At 37.6% G+C, this 18,834-nt stretch overlaps 4 protein-coding genes across 7 annotated transcripts; 2 read left to right on the top strand and 2 right to left on the bottom strand.

The window, feature by feature from the left end:
• LOC110803910 (interactor of constitutive active ROPs 2, chloroplastic) lies at positions 1-5,165 on the top strand. 2 transcript variants are annotated; one of them, XM_022009449.2, is made up of 4 exons: positions 1-278; positions 1,398-1,541; positions 2,566-2,767; positions 3,307-5,165. In XM_022009449.2, exons 2-4 carry the CDS (start codon positions 1,522-1,524, stop codon positions 4,957-4,959), a joined length of 1,875 nt encoding a protein of 624 aa, XP_021865141.1. In that variant the 5' UTR covers positions 1-278; positions 1,398-1,521; the 3' UTR covers positions 4,960-5,165. The 2 variants fall into 2 exon arrangements, with proteins under 2 accessions (XP_021865141.1, XP_021865139.1); XM_022009447.2 differs by having other exon boundaries at positions 2,563-2,767.
• Positions 5,166-5,666: 501 nt separating this feature from the next.
• LOC110803917 (uncharacterized) lies at positions 5,667-11,519 on the bottom strand. 3 transcript variants are annotated; one of them, XM_056837206.1, is made up of 8 exons: positions 11,230-11,519; positions 9,502-9,673; positions 9,138-9,401; positions 7,946-7,980; positions 7,790-7,867; positions 7,188-7,350; positions 6,451-7,115; positions 5,667-6,264 (listed from the first exon to the last, which is right to left on the bottom strand). In XM_056837206.1, exons 1-8 carry the CDS (start codon positions 11,257-11,259, stop codon positions 5,977-5,979), a joined length of 1,695 nt encoding a protein of 564 aa, XP_056693184.1. In that variant the 5' UTR covers positions 11,260-11,519; the 3' UTR covers positions 5,667-5,976. The 3 variants fall into 3 exon arrangements, with proteins under 3 accessions (XP_056693184.1, XP_021865151.1, XP_021865150.1); XM_022009459.2 differs by having other exon boundaries at positions 6,451-7,109; positions 9,502-9,648; XM_022009458.2 differs by having other exon boundaries at positions 9,502-9,648; positions 11,230-11,518.
• An 897-nt stretch (positions 11,520-12,416) lies between these two features.
• LOC110803902 (protein FAR1-RELATED SEQUENCE 5-like) lies at positions 12,417-14,275 on the top strand. The gene is made up of 3 exons (XM_022009440.1): positions 12,417-13,219; positions 13,308-13,441; positions 13,527-14,275. Exons 1-3 carry the CDS (start codon positions 12,417-12,419, stop codon positions 14,273-14,275), a joined length of 1,686 nt encoding a protein of 561 aa, XP_021865132.1.
• A 1,970-nt stretch (positions 14,276-16,245) lies between these two features.
• On the bottom strand, positions 16,246-18,428 carry LOC130467609 (uncharacterized). Its single transcript, XM_056836165.1, has 8 exons — positions 18,330-18,428; positions 18,107-18,253; positions 17,443-18,033; positions 17,276-17,359; positions 17,077-17,193; positions 16,844-17,002; positions 16,576-16,755; positions 16,246-16,480 (listed from the first exon to the last, which is right to left on the bottom strand). The coding sequence occupies exons 1-8, from the start codon at positions 18,426-18,428 to the stop codon at positions 16,400-16,402; spliced, it is 1,458 nt and encodes a 485-aa protein (XP_056692143.1). The 3' UTR covers positions 16,246-16,399.
• Between the last annotated feature and the right edge of the window lie 406 nt (positions 18,429-18,834).

The raw sequence follows: 18,834 nt of genomic DNA, 5'->3' as shown, positions 1-18,834 counted from the left end.
CAACTGTGACACTGTCATTGTCAGAGGAGAGGAAAGAACAACAAAAAAAAAAAAGAAAAAAAAAAACTGCTCTGCTTTGGAGACTGCAAAACTCCAAGCAACTCGACCAAAAAGAATGCTTATTTACAACCTTAACCGTTTTCCTTCATCTTTTTCCCCATTTAGGGTTTTGTTTTCTAGCTCTCAACTCCCCCCATTTTCCCATTTTTCTCAAAATAAGCTACTTTTAATTTGCCAGTTGCTGCTCATATTGTTCTACCACCTTGCTCATATTGCAGGTACATTTCTCTTTTGCATTCTGCATTCTAATGAAAACCCCATTTATATTAGGTGGATGAGGGGTACACGGAGGAGGGTAGTGATGTGGACGGAATTTTACCTAGTTAGCTCAAATACCCAGTTGTCTATTCTGCATTCTGCATTCTGCATTCTTATGAAAACCCCGTTTATCTGGGTGGATACGGGTATAAGGAGGCTGTGAATGTATACGGGATTTGATCTGAGACTTTGACGAACTACCCTCGTTTGGTTAATACCCAGTTTTCTACTTTTTTTTTGGGAGATTATAATAGTGTAGGTAGGAAATGGGGAGTTTTTTAATAATCTTCTCCTGTATTTAGTGTTAATGTTAATTGCTGTATATTTTAGATCATACGGACTAATTTTTATTCGATTAGTTCACTTAGATCTAGGCTCGATGTTTTGAATTAGAGAAGGAGGGAAGTTGACCCAGAAAATAAAACCGGCAATATATATAAACAGGGGTTCCAAATATACAAATGCATTGCGTAGTGTAGAAGAGATTTGGTTTGTTATTTATTTATTTGTTGTTGTTGTTGTTGTTGTTGTTGTGTCTTTGCTTCCTAGTTACTTATGCCTGCTAGCTTTAAATAATGTTTTGTAAGAACAGTTGTGTAATTAACTTTAATTTGGTGTATGCGATCTAGCTTAGTTGGTAAAGTTTTAATTCCGACTACATGACTCCCCTTTGGTGGCTCCCTGTACACCCACAAACAGAATTTTGCTTTACTTATTATTAATCAAAAAAGAAAAGAAAACAGTTTATGGACTGGAGTGAAAAGAAGGAAAAGAAAAAGAAAGAGAAACGTACAAATGTGGTTTCTGGGGATTGCTTTTGTTTAATTATGTAATAGTGTTGTGATTCTCTTTTTTCTGAGATAGCAACAGATCATTTTGTTTTGCTTTCTTAATATGTTTTCTGTTGTGGGTTTTGGTAGAAGTGGCGGTTGTTTAATGTTTAATGGAGTTCCTTTGAAGGGATTGTTTGTATTGTTGTTGTTAGTTTTGCTTTTGATTTGTGTTGTGAAAAATACTCATTAAGTGTTGGGTATCTCTGATCAACATTTCATTTCTTCTTTGCACATGTATTGTTTCAGAGAGGTCTTCTGAGTTCTGACAGTACTTGTGTCTGTATGCGCGTGAGTGGGTCAGGGAAGCAGCATTGAAGAATAACTTTACCATTGTTATTTCTTGTTTGTTACTTATAAGAGAGGGTGAAATATGCAGACTCCAAAAGCGAGGTAATGTCCTCTTTATGTTTAACTCCTAAGCCATACTAGCAACTATCTGTGCTTTTCTAAATTTTACTCATGTTGTTTAGCTGCTTCCCTCACCTTCTACTTCTTGCGATTTCATTTATGATATTTGTAGCTCGAGATTATGTAGTATGTACTGATTCATAGCTCAAGACTATGCATTTGAAGTGGTAAAATGTATGTTCGATTTCTTTGTATAGTGTTTTGCCAGCTTACTTAAATGTATTTGAATTTATGCTAGTGATCAAGTGAGTACTGTCCTCAACTTCAATGTGGAATCATAATTTAACTGTTGATAATGTTTGCCTGTAGGGCACATCTGGCATGTTTACCTAAATATGATTTGGTTACCCATATCCCTCAACCTAGACTAATGAAAAAGAAGGATGCCATTTCTGCTGTTTATGATATGATTATTTACAAGTTACCTAATTATTATGTCTTGGAACTGAATTATGAAGCTAGCGATGAGCAGCTAGCTTTTTGTTCTTGTTTTCCAGGCCTCAAAATTGTTGCATAATAGAAAAAAGAATATAGTTAGTGACAAGAAAAGAGGCTTTTTTTTTTACACTTCAACAGTTGACCCCTAGAGAAAACATATCCACCATGTCTTACGCTTAATTAAGTTTTCTGCTCTCTTAACTTCCATATGAGACTATCTAGAGATTAGCTTTTTGCTCTTGTTTTGCAGGCCTTTAAATAGTTGTGATATTGGAAAATAGAATAGGGTTAGTGACAGGAAAGGATGCCTGTTTTTGTGACACTTCTGCCGTTCACACCTAGAGAAGAAATATTCGGTCATATGGAAACATATTAACTATGAATTAGTTTTTGTTTTGGCAGAGAAAACTGTTGGCTCATCTAAGTGTTTGCATTTACTGGCCGTTCTTTGCAGCACCGTCAAAAAATAAATGATGAAAAAAAACGAAGTTATTTCTTGCTAAGACCACCGGAATTTGTCCACTGGCTTATACTTGTGTGAATGCTGATTATTATTTTTTGATAGTAGGAATGGCTCATCAGAAGTGCTTCAGAGAACCTCTCCTTCCACGAAATCTTCCCAAAAGTCATCTCCCACGACAATTCGGATTGCTCGACAGCTCAAAACGGCCGGATCAGGTTCTGGTTCAATTGCTTCTCCAAATTCTTTGAGCAAAAAAAGGAGTCCTAAAGCCTTGGAACGTGGGTCACCACGAACCCCAACGACTGAGGTAGTCTATCTAATCCGCGAATGAGTTTAATAAACTGAAATTGTCTCTAATTTTTTGCAGTTAGCAGTTCAAAATAGCTACACCCTAAAGTATCTCTGGGATTAGTGTTAAATGTTGTAATTATTCATCAGCTTCTGTTGATTTAACGCAGTTCAGAGAATTGGATTTTATTTGTTTTCACTTTCAACAACCCATTACCTGGAAAAACTTAGCCTACTTCAGTTTTTGAAACCCACCAAGCAGATGATGCAGTTTGATTCTTGCATAAACTTGATCAATTGTCTTAATATGTCTGCTTCCTTCCTGTTTGTAATGTTTGAAGGTAGTTGTATAACTCTCCATTAATAAAATGTTCAACGTGAAATTAAAACCTAATAAACTGGCGGATGGGGATAAAGAAAAACAGAAAGAGAAACCATGATAGGTGAAGGCTTAAACAGGATTCATCCTCCGCGTCTAATTGCTACAGTTAAGTAGTTTCACTGCATAACTCCTATCATTGACAAAGTCATCATTTGATATCTATTTTGTATATCCAGAAGCATACCCCCAGCAAATTGTCAGAGGTACAATCTCAGCTTGCTGAGCTCGAAGATGAGTTTAAGAGGGCAAAGGACCAGTTGATCTCATCTGAAGCAGTAAAGTGGCGTGCCCAGCAAGAGTGTGAAGAAACAAAGAAACAGCTCTCAGTGATGTCAGCAAGGCTTGAAGAGTCTCAACAGCAGTTGATGCAGCTTTCCACTTGTGAGGATTCTCGGGTTCAAGAACTTCGCAAACTCTCCCAAGAACGCGACCGAGTTTGGCAATCTGAGCTTGAGTCTATCCAAAAGCAGCACTCTATGGATTCTGCTGCACTTGCCTCTTCCTTGAATGAGATCCAAAAACTCAAAAGACAGCTTGAAAGGGTAGCTGAGTCTGAAGCAACCCAGAGTATGAATGCAGAAACAGCACATGCTGAGATTCAACATTTAAGGGCAGAGCTTTCCGAAACTTTTTCACTGGTTGAAAATATGAGAAAGCAGCTTAACGACTGCAAAGGATCTGAAGCTCACGCAATGGAAGTGGCTAGAGAGGCCCACATGCAATTAGAGGAAACCATAAAAGGTGCAGAGAATCTGCGTTCTGAGGGCCTCAAGGCAAAGGAGGCGTATAATAGTTTAGTGTCAGAGTTAGAGCAGTCAAAAGCTGAAGTTACATCATTAGAGAACATGGTCAGGAAACTCATGGATGATTTGGAAGCTAGGAGCCAAAATTCATCAGGAGAGATCATGCCTAAGGAAGATGGTGAAGATGAGAAAGATGATACCAGTGAGCTCAAAGCTGAAATCGAGTCTTTAAAACTAGAAATTGATCAGCTAAAGTCTGCGTTAGAAGCTTCCGAAAATAGATACGAGGAACAGTATATCCAGAGCACATTGCAAATTAGAAATGCGTATGATCAAGTGGAGCGGGCAAAGTCAGACTCTAGTACTAAGGAGGCTGGTTTAGAGCAAGAATTGAAGAAAGCAAAGGATGCAATTGAAGAGGTGAAATCAGAGATGATGAGTAAAGAAACCATGATAAAGAATTTATCAGAAAGTAACAAAGAGCTAATCATCAAAATTGAGGAAAATGAGACAAGCCCGAAAAAGTCAGAACTTGAGATTGAGCTTAAGAAGTTGAAGGCAGATATCCAGGATCTAAAGGAAGCTTTGTTGGACAAGGAGACTCAATTACAGCATACCACAGAGGAGAATGAGATGCTAAAAGCGGATATACAGAGGAGAGAAGAGAGAAGAAGCCAAGTAAACCAGGAGGCTGCTGCTTTAGCAGAGGCAGCAAAGGCTGCAGAGAGTGATGCGTTGATGAAACTTGGATGCGTAACTGAGGAGGCAGATAAAAGTAGTCAGAGAGCCACAAGAGTTGCTGAACAGCTAGATGCAGCGCAAACTGCAAATGCAGAACTTGAAGCTGAGCTTAGGAGATTGAAGGTTCAATCAGACCAATGGAGGAAGGCAGCTGAAGCAGCTGCCAATATGCTTTCAACTGGAAAATTTGTTGACCGTACAGTTTCTCTTGATAGCACCTATAATACTCTTGCTGCAAAGATGGATTCTCCTCTTTCAGATGACATGGATGACGACTCATCCAAAAAGAAAAATGGTAACGTGTTGAAGAAGTTTGGGGTGTTGTGGAAGAAAGGTCAAAAGTAAGGCTGGTCCTAAATGATAACTTCTGTGCTGCTCTAAAATAATCTTTTTTCTAGAATCTGTTTTATGTTTTTGGTAGAATATGGCTTTGTAATCGTGTATACTGTTGGGAGGATAAAAATCTGTAGCGAGACATCACAGAGGGTTTGTATAGTTAATTCTAATCATTCTATTTCAATTAGCTTAATACAAATTCATTCTTGAGCTAATGGTTGAATTCACCCTTTATGCTTAGCGTGGTAACAATTTTTAAATGATTTTTTGTAGAGAGTAGGGATGTAGGTGGTTAGTAGGTAAGTGTGAGAAATAATATAATATTGGTAAATTTTTCCATTTATAGAAACGGTGCAAGTATTAAGGAACAACCCGAAAAGCAAAACAATGAGAGTATTAAGGGACGGAGGGAGTAATAGATAAGTCTACAACATTTATCGCATAAAATGACATTTACTACGAAGGAGATGATCTCATAAAAACAAAAACTTGCGGCTTCCTTCCCTGACAAAGTACAGGTATAGAGTTATCAATAATTCAATACCCTTGCTTTCTAGTAATTGCGATTATTTGCCTCTGGTTAAAGATTCTTCTACTCTGAAATCTGAAAGTAGTTGGCAGTTGCTAGTATAATATTGAAATTTCTTCACTTAAACGAAAAACTTGAGATGGTTATGAATAAAAAGATACAAACTAATACTGCTACTTCAGACGAATTTCTAAGACCAACCGAAAAAGGCTTCATGCCTTCATCCAAAATTATCCTCAACAAAGGAAGTCATAGCGATCATTATGCACAAGACATTGTATTATGCGACATATGCCACAAATGTATAAATTATCCTCCAATATGTTAATGACAGTAATCTTCTTCACTTGCCCACGTATAGTGTAAATGAGCAAGAATGTAATGTGAAACTAGTAAGGTCCAAGTACATGTACCTTGGAACATAACATGGCAAGCCACATTAACACAACAAGTGTTAGCTATTCCCCTTTTGAGAATTCTTTAGAGAAGGCATAACATCACGCTAATGATTCGGTGGCTGATCCAGGTGGTGAGTTTCTCACCTCAACCACATTAGATACATTCTTTATTGTAAAAGGAGTCCTTGTTGTAGTTGTTTTGAGGTGTGCATCAATGTTTAACTGCTTGACAGTTGCAACAGCAGCTGCTGCTGCTGTTATTTTAGGAGCACTAATGCCAAGCCTTGTCTTGCTTGTAGCCCCAGAAGTGCTGAATGTTCCTGCTGCTGATCTAGGAAGGCTGCTCGGCAAGGCTGATCTAGTAGGAGTCTTAGCACCAGCTTTTACCTGTGCAAAATAATGTAAAGGATGCACATGAATGCAGAGTATATAAACACTGATAACACAGATTTTAAATTATGTAAACATCTCGCTCAACAAGTTGCATTTTGCTGGCTTTTCTCACTACCCAAAACCAGCAGCAGGCTAGGCTTCAGAACCTTAAAGAAAAATATGACATATTAGAGAACTGACCCCATCAAAAAAACCAATGTTCGGTGATGGCATTCGAAGACCTGATGGTTTAGCGGAACTTGGACGAGTATTAGACACGACACTCCCCGTTGAAGGTTGCTTTGCAGGTTGGCTAACAATCCCTGGTACCTGATTTTCATGGTCACCCAAAGCTCTGTCACTAGATAGGTTGTTCAGATTTCGTGAAACATTGCTATCAGCAGTAACATCTTGTGAGGAAGGGGGACAAGGGATTAATCCAAACTGCTTCTGATTAACTGTTGCTGTTGAAGAGCAAGACTCAGTGGACCATTCACTAATAGAGCTTGCAGGTGATATGCTAGAGGAGAGCTTCGATGAGGACTTTATATAAGCTGAGAGATGAGACCCCTTATTCTGAGAATTAACCTTGTCTACAACCTTAGTTGAGGTTCTGGTCTTGGAACCAGGTGGCAAATTGACATTCTTGTCCATCTTTTTTCTGAAAACACCTGTTTGAGATTTTTGAACATCTTCAGATGCAGAGCTACTTAAGCTGTCACATGATGAGCGTGAACTACGTGTTGCGGTTCTGTTCAATACTGAAGAAGATGCAGAAATTTTGGACAAAGTCGGAGCTTTGGGCACAGGCTTTCTTGAACCAACTTGATTGGAAGCCTCTGGCAATGGAGATCCATTACCTGCACCTTTTGACACCAGACTTAATTGAGTTATAAACTCCTTTTTGACATGCTGGTAGAGTAGAAAAGTAATTTTACCTTTCGCATTTACTGCAGCCTTAACATTTGGTTTGACACGGCCGGCACCAACTGACATCCTCTTGGTAGTTTCTGGTACTTGCAAACTTGGTCCACCAGCTGGCTTAAGTGGCCTGGAAAGCAATGAGATAGGCTCTCTGCTACGGTTGACAGGAGGCTTTATCTAACAAATAAAATGCTAAAGTCAATTTAGCTACATTGTTGCTAGCACAAGTACATTTCTAAAGGAGTGATTTATCAGTAAAATGAAAGGCAAACCACAGTTATAAATTAGGAAATACTCCTTACATCCCTAAAATAATACACAAGTTCCTCAAATAGATGTCTGAAAATATTTAACATTTCAAGAAAACCTTATAAGGTCCTAACCCCCCATACTTTCTCATACTTTTCTCTGTCTATCTACTACCTTATTTTCTGTGCAAAAACCAAATGTGAAAATTTTCAGGGACGGAAAGGAGTAACAGACATTTAGCAAGTGGAGACACTAAGATTATGTTCCAGATTTCCGCAATGCTAAAAATTGCTTAAAATGGCGTGCAGCTAAAACATAAAGATAATGAAGATATGCATATAGATGATGCAACGAGGAATTTACATGCCTTAGAACCAGGCTTCAATGTTCTCATAGGCCCTTGTACACCTAAATTAAGTTTGTTGGAGGCTGATTTGGGCTTTGCCTACAAGAATCAGAAAACACCTAATATGAGTATTACCAGAAAAACAGACACTAAAGATTGCTCGGCAGCTCAGCTTACCATTTTGTGAGAAGAAGGCTCAACAATCTTTGTTGCTGGAGAAAACAACAAACACAATTAGTTGGAAAACATTAGCAGTCATTGAGGATCCTGCCACTGTAAAATAGGTATCAAGTTCGAATCCCCCCTCCCCCATAATTTATATTTCCCTTGTGGCTCATCGCCCCCAAAAAAATGAGGATCCTGCCACTGACAGGGTCAGTTTGCTCATGACAATCTACAGAGCATGTAAATCTGAAGAAAACTAAAGCACAGTTCAAATTACAGCAGATAGAAGGTTATAAGACATTTCAGCCTTCAGAAGTGTTAAGAGCCCAATCAGCCGGTATACAAGAGCATTCAAATAGAAAATAACAAAACACTGAAACAGGTAAATCTGAAAAATCATGCCTCTTAATGTGTAGATGCAACTCAGACTTTATCTTCATTCAGTACACTTCACGGAACAACAACAGGAACATGATTGAACATTATTTTTTATAGGGAATGCTGCAACTCTGTAAATTTAGCAGAATGCACAAGAACCTAGGATGCCTAAACCCAACACAAATTTCAACATATGACCACAGTCTCCCACAAATGTGGAATGTGGACCCAAATTAGAGTTCATATTAACAATAAAAAACTTTATTGCCAAATTCTGATTTCAATCCCCATTCTACGGTTGGATTAATTCTTTCGGCCAAAATAAAAGGCGAGATTCTAACCTTAAGGTTTCTTCCCTAAAGAATTTCCATTGTTGTAAGTGCACTATAAGAAACAAGGACAAAGGTGACTTGAATCTAGGCAAGAAAAAGTATTTCAACCCTAAAACAACAAATATGAAAAGACGACAAGGGATGAATGCCAACCCAACCACAACTCCTGTATGTCAGATGAGGCAAGGGATATGATCTCAACTAAATTGTACTCGAGATAGTTGAAATGTTGACTTTTAGCATAACATTAGATGCTAATATGATATGCTACACGCCTACACATATCATGTTACGTCCAACTAGAAGATATGAAAAGACAACTAGAAACGCAATGCCACCTAACCACAACTCCAATGTGTCAAATGAAGCAAGGAAAATTATTCTAGCATAATTCCCATCAACTAACTTGTACTCAAGATGGTTGGAATGCTGAGTTCTAGCATAAACGCCGATGCTAATATGATATGCTAGAAAGAGCGCAGCATGTTACTTACAACTTCCATTTTTGGGTGCTTCTCTATGGATTTTAGATCCAGAACTATTTTCTTTAGTGGAAGACTTGCTACATCTTTGAATTGAAGCTCTTATATCACAGAAAAGATCAGCCTCGAGACTTTCTATATTATCGCTCTGAAAAGTGGAGACCGAATCAGTTGATTTTCTTAATTCCTCTTGGATACCGGGTAGAAAAGGACTTTGATTCACACCCGTCTCAGCCCCCTCCATTATGCTAGACAACTCCTCTGGATCAAGAACTCCTGCAATTGTGGACACGAAGAACAATAGGTCATCTCAATGTAGGAAGAAACAACCGAGTTAAGGAATAGAACTCCATCTATATCAAACATAAACACATACCAGCATTTGTAAAAAATGCACTATCCCAAGCCAAACTTTTGCGCAGGTTACACTTGCCAGTTTTCCTGGGTCTATGAAAAGCCAAAGAATCAGACGGTGGGTTTATAGTTACTCCTGTGTGACCTGGATTGTCTACTATGCTTGGTTCTGTTCCCACCAAACAAGAGGATATCTGTAAGTATATGTAATGCCAATCGCCATTGTATCTTAGTTTTGATTTAAACAAATAATTGGACAATGACACTAAGTACTTCAAAATATATTAAGTCAGGGAATCTGATAAGTTTATCTCAGATTCAACAGTATTAATAATTTCGAAAATATTATCATGAAGAAGCCCAATAAAGATAGTGCTTTGTAATTGATAAGAACCATTGCAAAAATAAATAGAAGGCAGAAAAAAATAACATCTTGGGGGACTAGTATTGCCTAGCACAAGTAGAATTACATTGAAACAGATAGGACTATAGGAGCACTACTAACTCCATGAGAAAAAACTTTATGATCATTAAAAATATACTTTATCTCACAATACAAATTCCGTCACGTTAATTTTTCTGTAGAAGGGAAAGCATCACTTCTTCCGGCTCAGAAAAACATGTGTTCTTTTGCTTGGAAATATTTCGGAAGTCTATAGAAGCTTGTTTTACCGCCACTTCCAGTAACTTACAAAGCAACTTATGCTGTTGGTAGCTCAGTAGCTCATTTGCTAAGAGGTTAAAAAAGGTGACAATAGTCTTGAAATAAGTTGGAGTTCAGACAAGACTACAAGAGTAGCAGGAAGTACCATTGTATAGATAGCATTTACAGCATATCTTATTACCATGGAAGAAAGCGGAAACCCTCAACATAGAAAAGTAAATAAGAATAGCAACTTACAAGGATGCATTTCTTTTAATCACTTGATAAGTAATTCAAATGTTTCATGTCAAACATTCCAAAACAAAATGTTTTACATAGTCCATACTCCACCATTAAATATTTCAATCTGAAAATAATAGTCACATTGTCCCAACCCTTCAAATTTGAGAATGACACAATTTCAATTGAAGAAACTCTATAAGTAGTCCTAGCAGTTTGATCAATCTCATATTCTCCCGATAACTCCATCATAAGGTTATAATAATAAAACCAATCATAACCCCTGCATTTTTAGAAAATGTGACAATTTTGTTTGGACAATGTAACAACTTCTGTATATGTGATATTAATTCCAGAATTCAGATGCTAGGATTAATACATACCTAAGCTTGGATGTAATTTGCACTGCCTTACAGAATTTGGAGAGTTCACAACGAACTCCCCAATGTAAACAGCAGCTTACAGAATTTGGAATTCAAATAATTTCTTGAACTTATCATGGTGCGGGCTTGCTACTGCTATACTATAACCAGAGAATGTTTATATCCACTCAAATAATCATCAAAACCTTTTCGACAAATTTCAAAACTCTAATTTCCGAACACTGAGCGCCATAAAACAATAGCTTATTTCTTATAATAAAGGGCACTCATTTATACCAATCAATCACTTTTTTCTTGTTCATCATTAGTGCACTAGCTATAAAATTGCGCGATAATTTAAAGAATAGAATCAGCAATTAGGGTAAACGAAAAAGAGGAATTCTAAAATTTTAACTATGAACAAAGAAATCAGCAACGCTTGAGCAAAATTTCAAACAAGCTTGCAAATAAAAGATATTGGATCCAACAAATTAAAGAAATTGACCTGAGGAAGAATCCAAAAGAAAATCATCATCGGAAGCGGAAACGTCAATGAGAGAGAAACTATCCGTTACAGCATCAATCCGAGCCGTTTCGAGATCCTCCATTTTCGACTGATTACCAGCGATTGAACTTGAAATGTGACCTAGAGATCGGCGCAAATTTACACAAGATTTGTGAGAGCCAGAAGACAGAGAGAGTTGATGAGAGAGAGAGTTGATGAGATGAGAGAGAGAGTTGATGAGAGAGAAACTGGGGGCAAACGAAAAATTTGAACTTGAAAGTATAGGCGGTTTAACTTGAGTTTTGGAATACTCTGAAAAGGACTACTCGTAGAGTCGTAGACTCGTACGGAGTAGTTGGTTTGGTGTATTTTATTTTATTTTTATTTTTATTTTTTTGAAAAGGAAAAATCCTAGGTTATTCTCTACTAAGACCACTATCAGAGGGAAGATGATACACATACATTGGGTGTATGTTGAATCATCATACCCTGTTATTTGGTTGGGCCAAATCAGCAATCTTTTTTTCAGTTTTGGGGGGAGATGGGTTAAAACATGGGGGGGAAATTGGGAAGGATTGCGCCATTCACTAATCCTGAGTGGGACTTTTTCCGCCCTAATACCTCCCAAAATTTTCCCACTCGCCTTCCTTAAAATAAAAAAATAAAAAAAACCAAAAAATTCAGATTTGAGCTTCAACTATTTTTGGCTGGGTGTCTGGTTTTTGAAGATGAAGTTGAACCAGTTCCTAACTCCCATTTTCATTGAAGACGAAGCTCAAATTGTTGCAGGTAATTTTTTCAACAAAGTTTAGGGTTTTATCTTGTTACTGTAAATCTTGAAATTATTTTGATGAAGTTATGATTTTGTGATTACTACTGAATGCATGTTATCTGATCAGATCTAAGTTCGTGAATTTTGGGCGGATATTACGAAGTTGTGTTATTATTTTAGGGTTTATAGTTACGTAGTATTAAACTTGTAGTACGTAGTATATTGAAAAACCAATTAACTAGGTTTTAGTTATAATTAGTGCGTTTCGTTTTAATTATAAAAAATGTCGTCATTATATTAATGTAGAACGTATTATAGTAATAATAAATATGTTTCGTTATATTAATTTAAATATTAAATGTATCACGTTTTTAGTAATGTGTTGTAAAATATTACAGTGTTGTAGGCTAGAGCCATGGAAGGAATAGACCTTAATGAAACTGTAACAATTGAAGATTGTAATGAGGATACCGGTGCAACTGATAAGAACTCCAATCCCCCTACCGTAGGTATGTGCTTTTCAACGGGTCAAGAATTTTTCGATTTTTGTAATATGTATGCGTTTAAGGAAGGTTTTGAGATGTTTATGAAAAGTAATAATTTGAAACAAGAGTATAAGGCTATTGGAGTGAATAGGAAAGGTACTGGAGATCTTGAGCCAAAGCCTCACATGATGGAATTAATAAGATTAAAATGTAAGAAGGGAGGCACGAACGTTGGGTCCAATGTAACTGGTTGTAAAATGTTCGTTTATGGTAAAATTAAAGACGATAAATTTACCATATTGAAGTGTGAGTTGGAACACAATCATGCTCTAAATCCAGATTGTAGTAGAATGATGGTTAACTATACGAATATTGATAGTACGACGTTTAAAAGAGAGATGATTAATGACATGGGTGGTGTTAGCATTAGCAAAAACTATGGTACTCAATTGATTGAAAAGGGTGGGTTTGACAATATCGCATTCAACCAGAGGGACCTTAGGAATGCGATAAGTGTTGAACGTCGTAAGTCTAGGTTTAAGGATTCTGATGCAGCAGGATTAGATCAATATTTTAAAGCGCAACGGGAATTGAATTCTGAATTTTATTGCTCCATCCAAAAAGACGATGAAGGTGTATTTACAAACGCATTTTGGTCCGATGCGCGAAGTAGAGGGACATGCAAGTATTTTGGAGATGTAATCACATTCGATACAACCTTTTCATGCAACAAGTATTTATATAATTATAATTTTTGTAATCGGTATTTTTATTTTTTTACGTATATTTTTTTAATTGACTACTTAAAAATTTTGTACTAGGTTCCGTATGCCCTTTGCACCATTTATTGGTGTAAACCACCATGAAAAGTCAATTATATTTGCGGCAGCACTTATATCCCACGAAGATGCGCTAACATTTGTTTGGGTGTTCGAAGAATTCCTGAAGTGTATGGGTAAGGCTCCTACAGGCATCCTAACGGACCAAGACAGGGCAATAGGTAAAGCAATTAAGCAAGTATTCCCTGGCATGCCGCACAGACTATGTGTTATGGCACATGCTCCAAAATGCTACGAAAGCGCTTGGTAGTCGTAAGGACTGGCCGAAGATTGATACCCTAATACGTACTTCCATACATGATTTGCTTGATCCTGACGAGTTTGATGAAGCATGGTGTCATGTGATGGAAGAATACCGTCTAAGCGGTCCTGAGTGGATGAAGGATGCATACGAACTGAGGCGTCAGTGGGCTCCGGCGTACAACAGAGGAAAGTTTTGGGCTGGTATGTCTTCTACACAAAGAAGTAAAGGTATGAACCGATTCTTCAAAACTCATGTTAACTTAGAATGCGGTTTGGTTTTGTTCATTAAAAATTATGAGTGGTGCATGAGGATTAAAGCTGAGGAAGAGAAGCAGGATAATTATGATAGCATTGATAAGATTCCCCGTCTTGAGCCGGATAAGAGTGTGTTAGTTGAATATGTGCTGGTTAAGTCGTACACTAATGAGAAGTTTGCGGAGGTGGTGGCAGAGCGTAAGGGGTTGATGCACACTAATGTCACTAAAATCGATGCTCTCGGGACCGTGTCATTCTATAGAGCAGATGAGAAATTGACATCCCCATTCTGGCGGAAAAGGTTCAAACAGTACAACGTCAAAGTGGATAAGGTTAAGGGTGAATTACATTGCTCGTGCAACTTGTTTGAATTCACGGGCATACTATGTAGGCACATATTGAAGGCAATGGATGTTGAAGATTTTCAAGTTCTTCCTGAAAAATACATTTAACCACGTTGGATGAAACAAGTGAGGTCGTATGAAAGTCTTCAGGTTTCTTACTTTGACCCATTAGAGTCATCTCGGTTAGCGAAAGCCAAAGAGTTGTCACAAAGGCAAAATTACCTGTATGAGATGGCCATGCGTAGTGATGAAGCTTTGAAATTGTACAAAGAGGCTATGGATGTTGTTCGTCTTAAATGGAGGATGCAATCGGAATACGGAAGACGGGTGACACGGGTGACGATTCAATACTTTGGTGGGATCTCGATGCCCGTAATGTGTTTGGTCGTCGTAGGCTACGACCAAGAGAATTCAACGAAAGGGCTCTTTTGAGGAACGCTGAGGAGGTTGTTGACGAAGACGTCTTAAAGACCCCGGTTGATAAAAGGCATACTGGAAGGGCAAAGACTAAAAGAAATACTGCTTTTGATAAAAGTGCTGTTGGGCCGTCGAAGAAGAACCAAACAACAACACAAGAGGAATTAGCCGCGAAAGAGGTAATTACTTTTTATGAAACATATAACTGTAATTGTTTTTTTTCACCATATTATTAAATTGTATGTCTGGCTATTTTTCTTATATAATTATTTCAGGCGCTAATTTCCTCCGCATTTGGTAACATTCCTAGTTATCGTGCTAGGCGTGACCACGCAAATAACGTGGCAGGACCGTATCTGGATACGGGCTTGAACAACGGAGTTTTGTTCGAAGATATTCCTCAAGGGTCCCAAATCAACTTTTCTCAAGATAATTCACAAGCATTCAGTAATCTTGAGAGTTACCCATGGTGCACAAGACTGTGATGCATGTTTTTTTTTAATGTAGTTAAAGACGTTAATTGAATTATTTTCTATATGCAATCAAGGTTTTAATGCAAAGATGTAACTTGAACTTATTTATAAATCTGATCATGGATTGCAATTTCATATTTATTCGTTGTTAACGATACGGAGTAAAACATTTGTAACAGGAATAAGAGTAGTGAATATTGTGTGTGTGTTTTATATAAACCAAAAACCTACCAAAAAACTGCAAATATTAGAAAAAACTGCATTGATTTTTAAAAAATAATGAAAAGGGAAAGGGGGGGGGGGGGGGGAACAGTTATGTTAAAGCGTGGATTCGAACCCGTGACCATAGAGTAAAGCGCACCCTATTATGAGGCAAGTAATGTGACCAAGTTGACGGTGAGGCAAAGCCATTGGCAGTTTCGAATTAATATAGTACTTAAACTTCCGTCGTTTTTGGCAATTGAATTAAATCGTAAAACAATTGTTGTGTGTTTATATAAAACAAAATAGTAAAAAAAAAAATGCTAATAGTAGAAAAGACTGCAGAGAATTTTAAAAAATGAAAAGGGATGGGGGGGGAGCTGTTATGTTCAAGCGTGGATTCGAACCCGTGACGATAGAGTAAAGCGCGCCCTATTATGAGGCAAGTAATGTGACCAAGTTGACGGTGAGGCAAAGCCATTGGCTGTTTCGAATTAATATCGTACTTAAGCCTCCGTCGTTGGTGCCAATTGAATTACGTCGTAAAACAATTGTGTTTTTTAAAGGTTGATACTAGAAGCCACACAATTCATGATAGTAAAACTAGATTCGTGGCAATGTAGCGTCGTTTTCTATCGTTGACCCTCGAACTTGTATCACAATACTTATTGGAATCGATAAAACCTTATTTTATTTGTTGTGACGATATATTGAATGAGTTGAATACATATTTGCATAGTTTAAAATGTTTTACCAATTTCACACACAAATTTTCTCCATCGACATAACGTACTCGGAACTGTTTACGTGCATTATTTTTCCCTTTTTCTTTTTCTATTAAAATAAGATATAATTACTCACTCGCCAATGTTATATTGTCAATTTGTAAACTTTATAAGATGTTATAGTTTTAATATATAACGAAAAGAGAATTTTAAAAGTAAACGTCAAAATGTTATAAATTAAACGCTTTGTCTGACCCAAAATTAGACGATTGCAATCACATTAAAATGTCAAAGTACTGACCCAAAATGAGTAAAATTCAAAATATCCAGAGTGCAACAAAAACATAGAAATTGTTTTGTAATTTTTAAATCTGATCCCTATCCAGCAGCATTTGAGACAATCCTTAGAACTTCTTTTAACTCTTCTCGTTGTTCGAGTGTCCAAGTAGACGTCCAAGGATGTAGGCGCGAACCTGCTTGACATTTGTTCTATAAACCTGAAACGGCAGCACACAACATTCCCACAACGATGGATTACTTGTCATTGTTATATCAAATAGACCAATTTAAATACATAACTGACTATAAGTACCTTGAACCACTCTGCGACATTCTCTGAGGCCGAAAGCAAGAACACCAGACACATCAGGCCCCCGTCTTGCTTGATTTTTTGCTTAGATGATCCATCATACAACATAATTTCTCCATTTACTGTATAAAACAATCGATTTCCTGATCCGAATGTGTTACCCATTGCACTTAGGGGAGGGTCCTAGACAGTATACAGGAGAAAAAATATTATTAAAACATTAAAATCATAGTACAAGATTAATCATACATTACCAGGTTTCGATTTTTACCAGATTCACCACCATATTGGCTAAAGATTCATCATTCTTCACGTGTACGGGATTCTTAGCGCCTGGGTCATAAATAAGCAACTCCAAAGTGGGTACATCTTTTATCTTAGTGATCATAAGGACAATCCAATGATCCTTTCGATAAATTGGTATGAATAGCTGCAAAAATAATAGGGAAATCATGACGCTGATACTAGAGGTTATTTACACATACAAATACAATAAATAGTTACCTGTTTCATTTTGCTAAAATCAACACCCTTCTCTACTTCAGTCTTGAAATAGGTGGCTAGCTTTTCCTTGTTTTCCCTCTCTTGTTCTACAGAAACATCATCCTTTGCAATTTCGGACTAATATGAAAAAATATATTAGTGAGAAAATGTCACTGGAAATTTCAGCCAAGACCTGGATAATCAAAAAATGAATGCTCACCAAGAGTTCCGGCGAGAGAACGTGAACATTCAATGTCTGTTCAAGGAGGTCGGTGTTCAAACAACCACACCAAGCAGTCATCACCTAGTAGGAAGGATAGAAGCAAGTTAGAGATGTATTTATTTAAACTTCACCCATAAAAAACAATTGATAATGAATTTTGTTACCTCCATTGAAACCTCTCCTTTTATCTTGAATGAGTTGTAAAGCATATCCCGGTCAAGATACACCTCTTCTTTTTGGAAAAGAATTTGGTCACCAAATTTCCTCATCTGGAGAATAATATCAGAAATCTTCTTTTGTGTAGGATCAACCCTCGTCCTATTTCCCACTGCTGCACAAAGAGGCCAGTCCTCATCCGACTCAGTTTCGTCACCATCCTCTCCACTAACATCCAAGGATGAAGCATTTTTGCCCTTTGGTGGCAGGGTTGAATCTGATTGCTCCCCTGTGTCGAATGTCTGACCCGCATCCAGTGCTGACGAATAGGCTGGAGCATTTGTTGCTTGTTGTGGCAGCGTTGTTTTTGATTGCTCCTCCGCAGTGGATGTCTGACCCTTGGACGTTTTGAGATGGTCCCTTCTTCTTATAATCTTCCTCCTCCTATGACGAAGGTCTTCTTTCGGACCATCATCAAACGGGTCAGCTGCTATCCGAACCGGAGGAATTTCATTTACCTTCGGCAATTTCCATGGAGCTACTTCTTTCCTGGGTGCACCTCCAGGGTATGGTTTTCCGTATTCGACATCACGCACAACCTACATTTGAACATGTTAGTAATACAGTAATACTAGTTATAAAGATAATACTATATTAGTAGAGCTTGGTTACCTCTGCGTACCCAAACTGTCCGTCTGGACCCATGTCCAGCTCTATCAGCTTCTCAATGTCATCTGGTTGCCACGCACAAATACGTGGTTCATCTGTTTTCCACCTGCTTCGTGCCTCGGGATATTTAATCCTGTATATATAAGCAAACTGCGAGAAAATGGATGAATTGTAAAAACATAAATGTTATTTACATTGTACAAATTTTAATGGGGCAAATGCTTACCAACACAACAAACGGGCTAGGCCTTCCCTTCTTGCCATCTTGACCAACCATCCACTCGTGTAAGAAACGACACCAATTCCATCTATCTGGGTCCCTCATATAAGTACTCACTAGAAAAGGCAACAGCTTTGGGGTAATTGAATTGAAAGTATTTGCGCAAAATAGGCAACCTAACGTCAATAATATGAAGTGTCAGATGAAGGCAGTAGGGTCTTCTTCAACAAAACATTTCTTGTAGACGCTGTTGTAAGCAATTCCTTTACTTGTCATATATTCATTGTACAGCTTCTGCGTCTCCTTGTCATCTGTTCTACGCTTATGGAAATAGTACTCACCATTAGGAAGTCCGGTGATCCATAATATCATCCTCTTGTCTATGACTAACTCATAGTCATCACGAATGAGTAACATATTCCTTTTCCAATCCCACTTGCTCTCTACCCAAGACAAAAAAGACCTATCTACTTTGTCGATAAATAGCTTCAAGATAGATCCAAAACCAGCC

This window comes from Spinacia oleracea, chromosome 2 (assembly GCF_020520425.1).
Source record: "Spinacia oleracea cultivar Varoflay chromosome 2, BTI_SOV_V1, whole genome shotgun sequence".
In the NCBI taxonomy this organism is placed as follows: domain Eukaryota; kingdom Viridiplantae; phylum Streptophyta; class Magnoliopsida; order Caryophyllales; family Amaranthaceae; genus Spinacia; species Spinacia oleracea.
Note: the sequence above shows the minus strand (reverse complement) of the source record. Positions and strands in the feature narration are given on the sequence as shown.

Coding starts and splice junctions, on each gene's coding strand:
- LOC110803917 (XM_022009458.2), bottom strand. CDS start 11,332: ATGGAGGATCTCGAAACGGCTCGGATTGATGCTGTAACGGATAGTTTC. Junction 9,649..11,229: donor TCTTTTGGATTCTTCCTCAG/GTCAATTTCTTT, acceptor TGGTGGGAACAG/AACCAAGCATAGTAGACAAT. Junction 7,868..7,945: donor AGCCTTCTTCTCACAAAATG/GTAAGCTGAGCT, acceptor TGATTCTTGTAG/GCAAAGCCCAAATCAGCCTC.
- LOC130467609 (XM_056836165.1), bottom strand. CDS start 18,428: ATGAGGGACCCAGATAGATGGAATTGGTGTCGTTTCTTACACGAGTGG. Junction 18,254..18,329: donor CTAGCCCGTTTGTTGTGTTG/GTAAGCATTTGC, acceptor ATTTTCTCGCAG/TTTGCTTATATATACAGGAT. Junction 18,034..18,106: donor GACAGTTTGGGTACGCAGAG/GTAACCAAGCTC, acceptor GTTCAAATGTAG/GTTGTGCGTGATGTCGAATA.
- LOC110803910 (XM_022009447.2), top strand. CDS start 1,522: ATGCAGACTCCAAAAGCGAG. Junction 1,542..2,562: donor ATGCAGACTCCAAAAGCGAG/GTAATGTCCTCT, acceptor ATTTTTTGATAG/TAGGAATGGCTCATCAGAAG. Junction 2,768..3,306: donor CACGAACCCCAACGACTGAG/GTAGTCTATCTA, acceptor TTGTATATCCAG/AAGCATACCCCCAGCAAATT.
- LOC110803902 (XM_022009440.1), top strand. CDS start 12,417: ATGGAAGGAATAGACCTTAATGAAACTGTAACAATTGAAGATTGTAAT. Junction 13,220..13,307: donor ACAACCTTTTCATGCAACAA/GTATTTATATAA, acceptor ATTTTGTACTAG/GTTCCGTATGCCCTTTGCAC. Junction 13,442..13,526: donor AGAATTCCTGAAGTGTATGG/GTAAGGCTCCTA, acceptor CATGCCGCACAG/ACTATGTGTTATGGCACATG.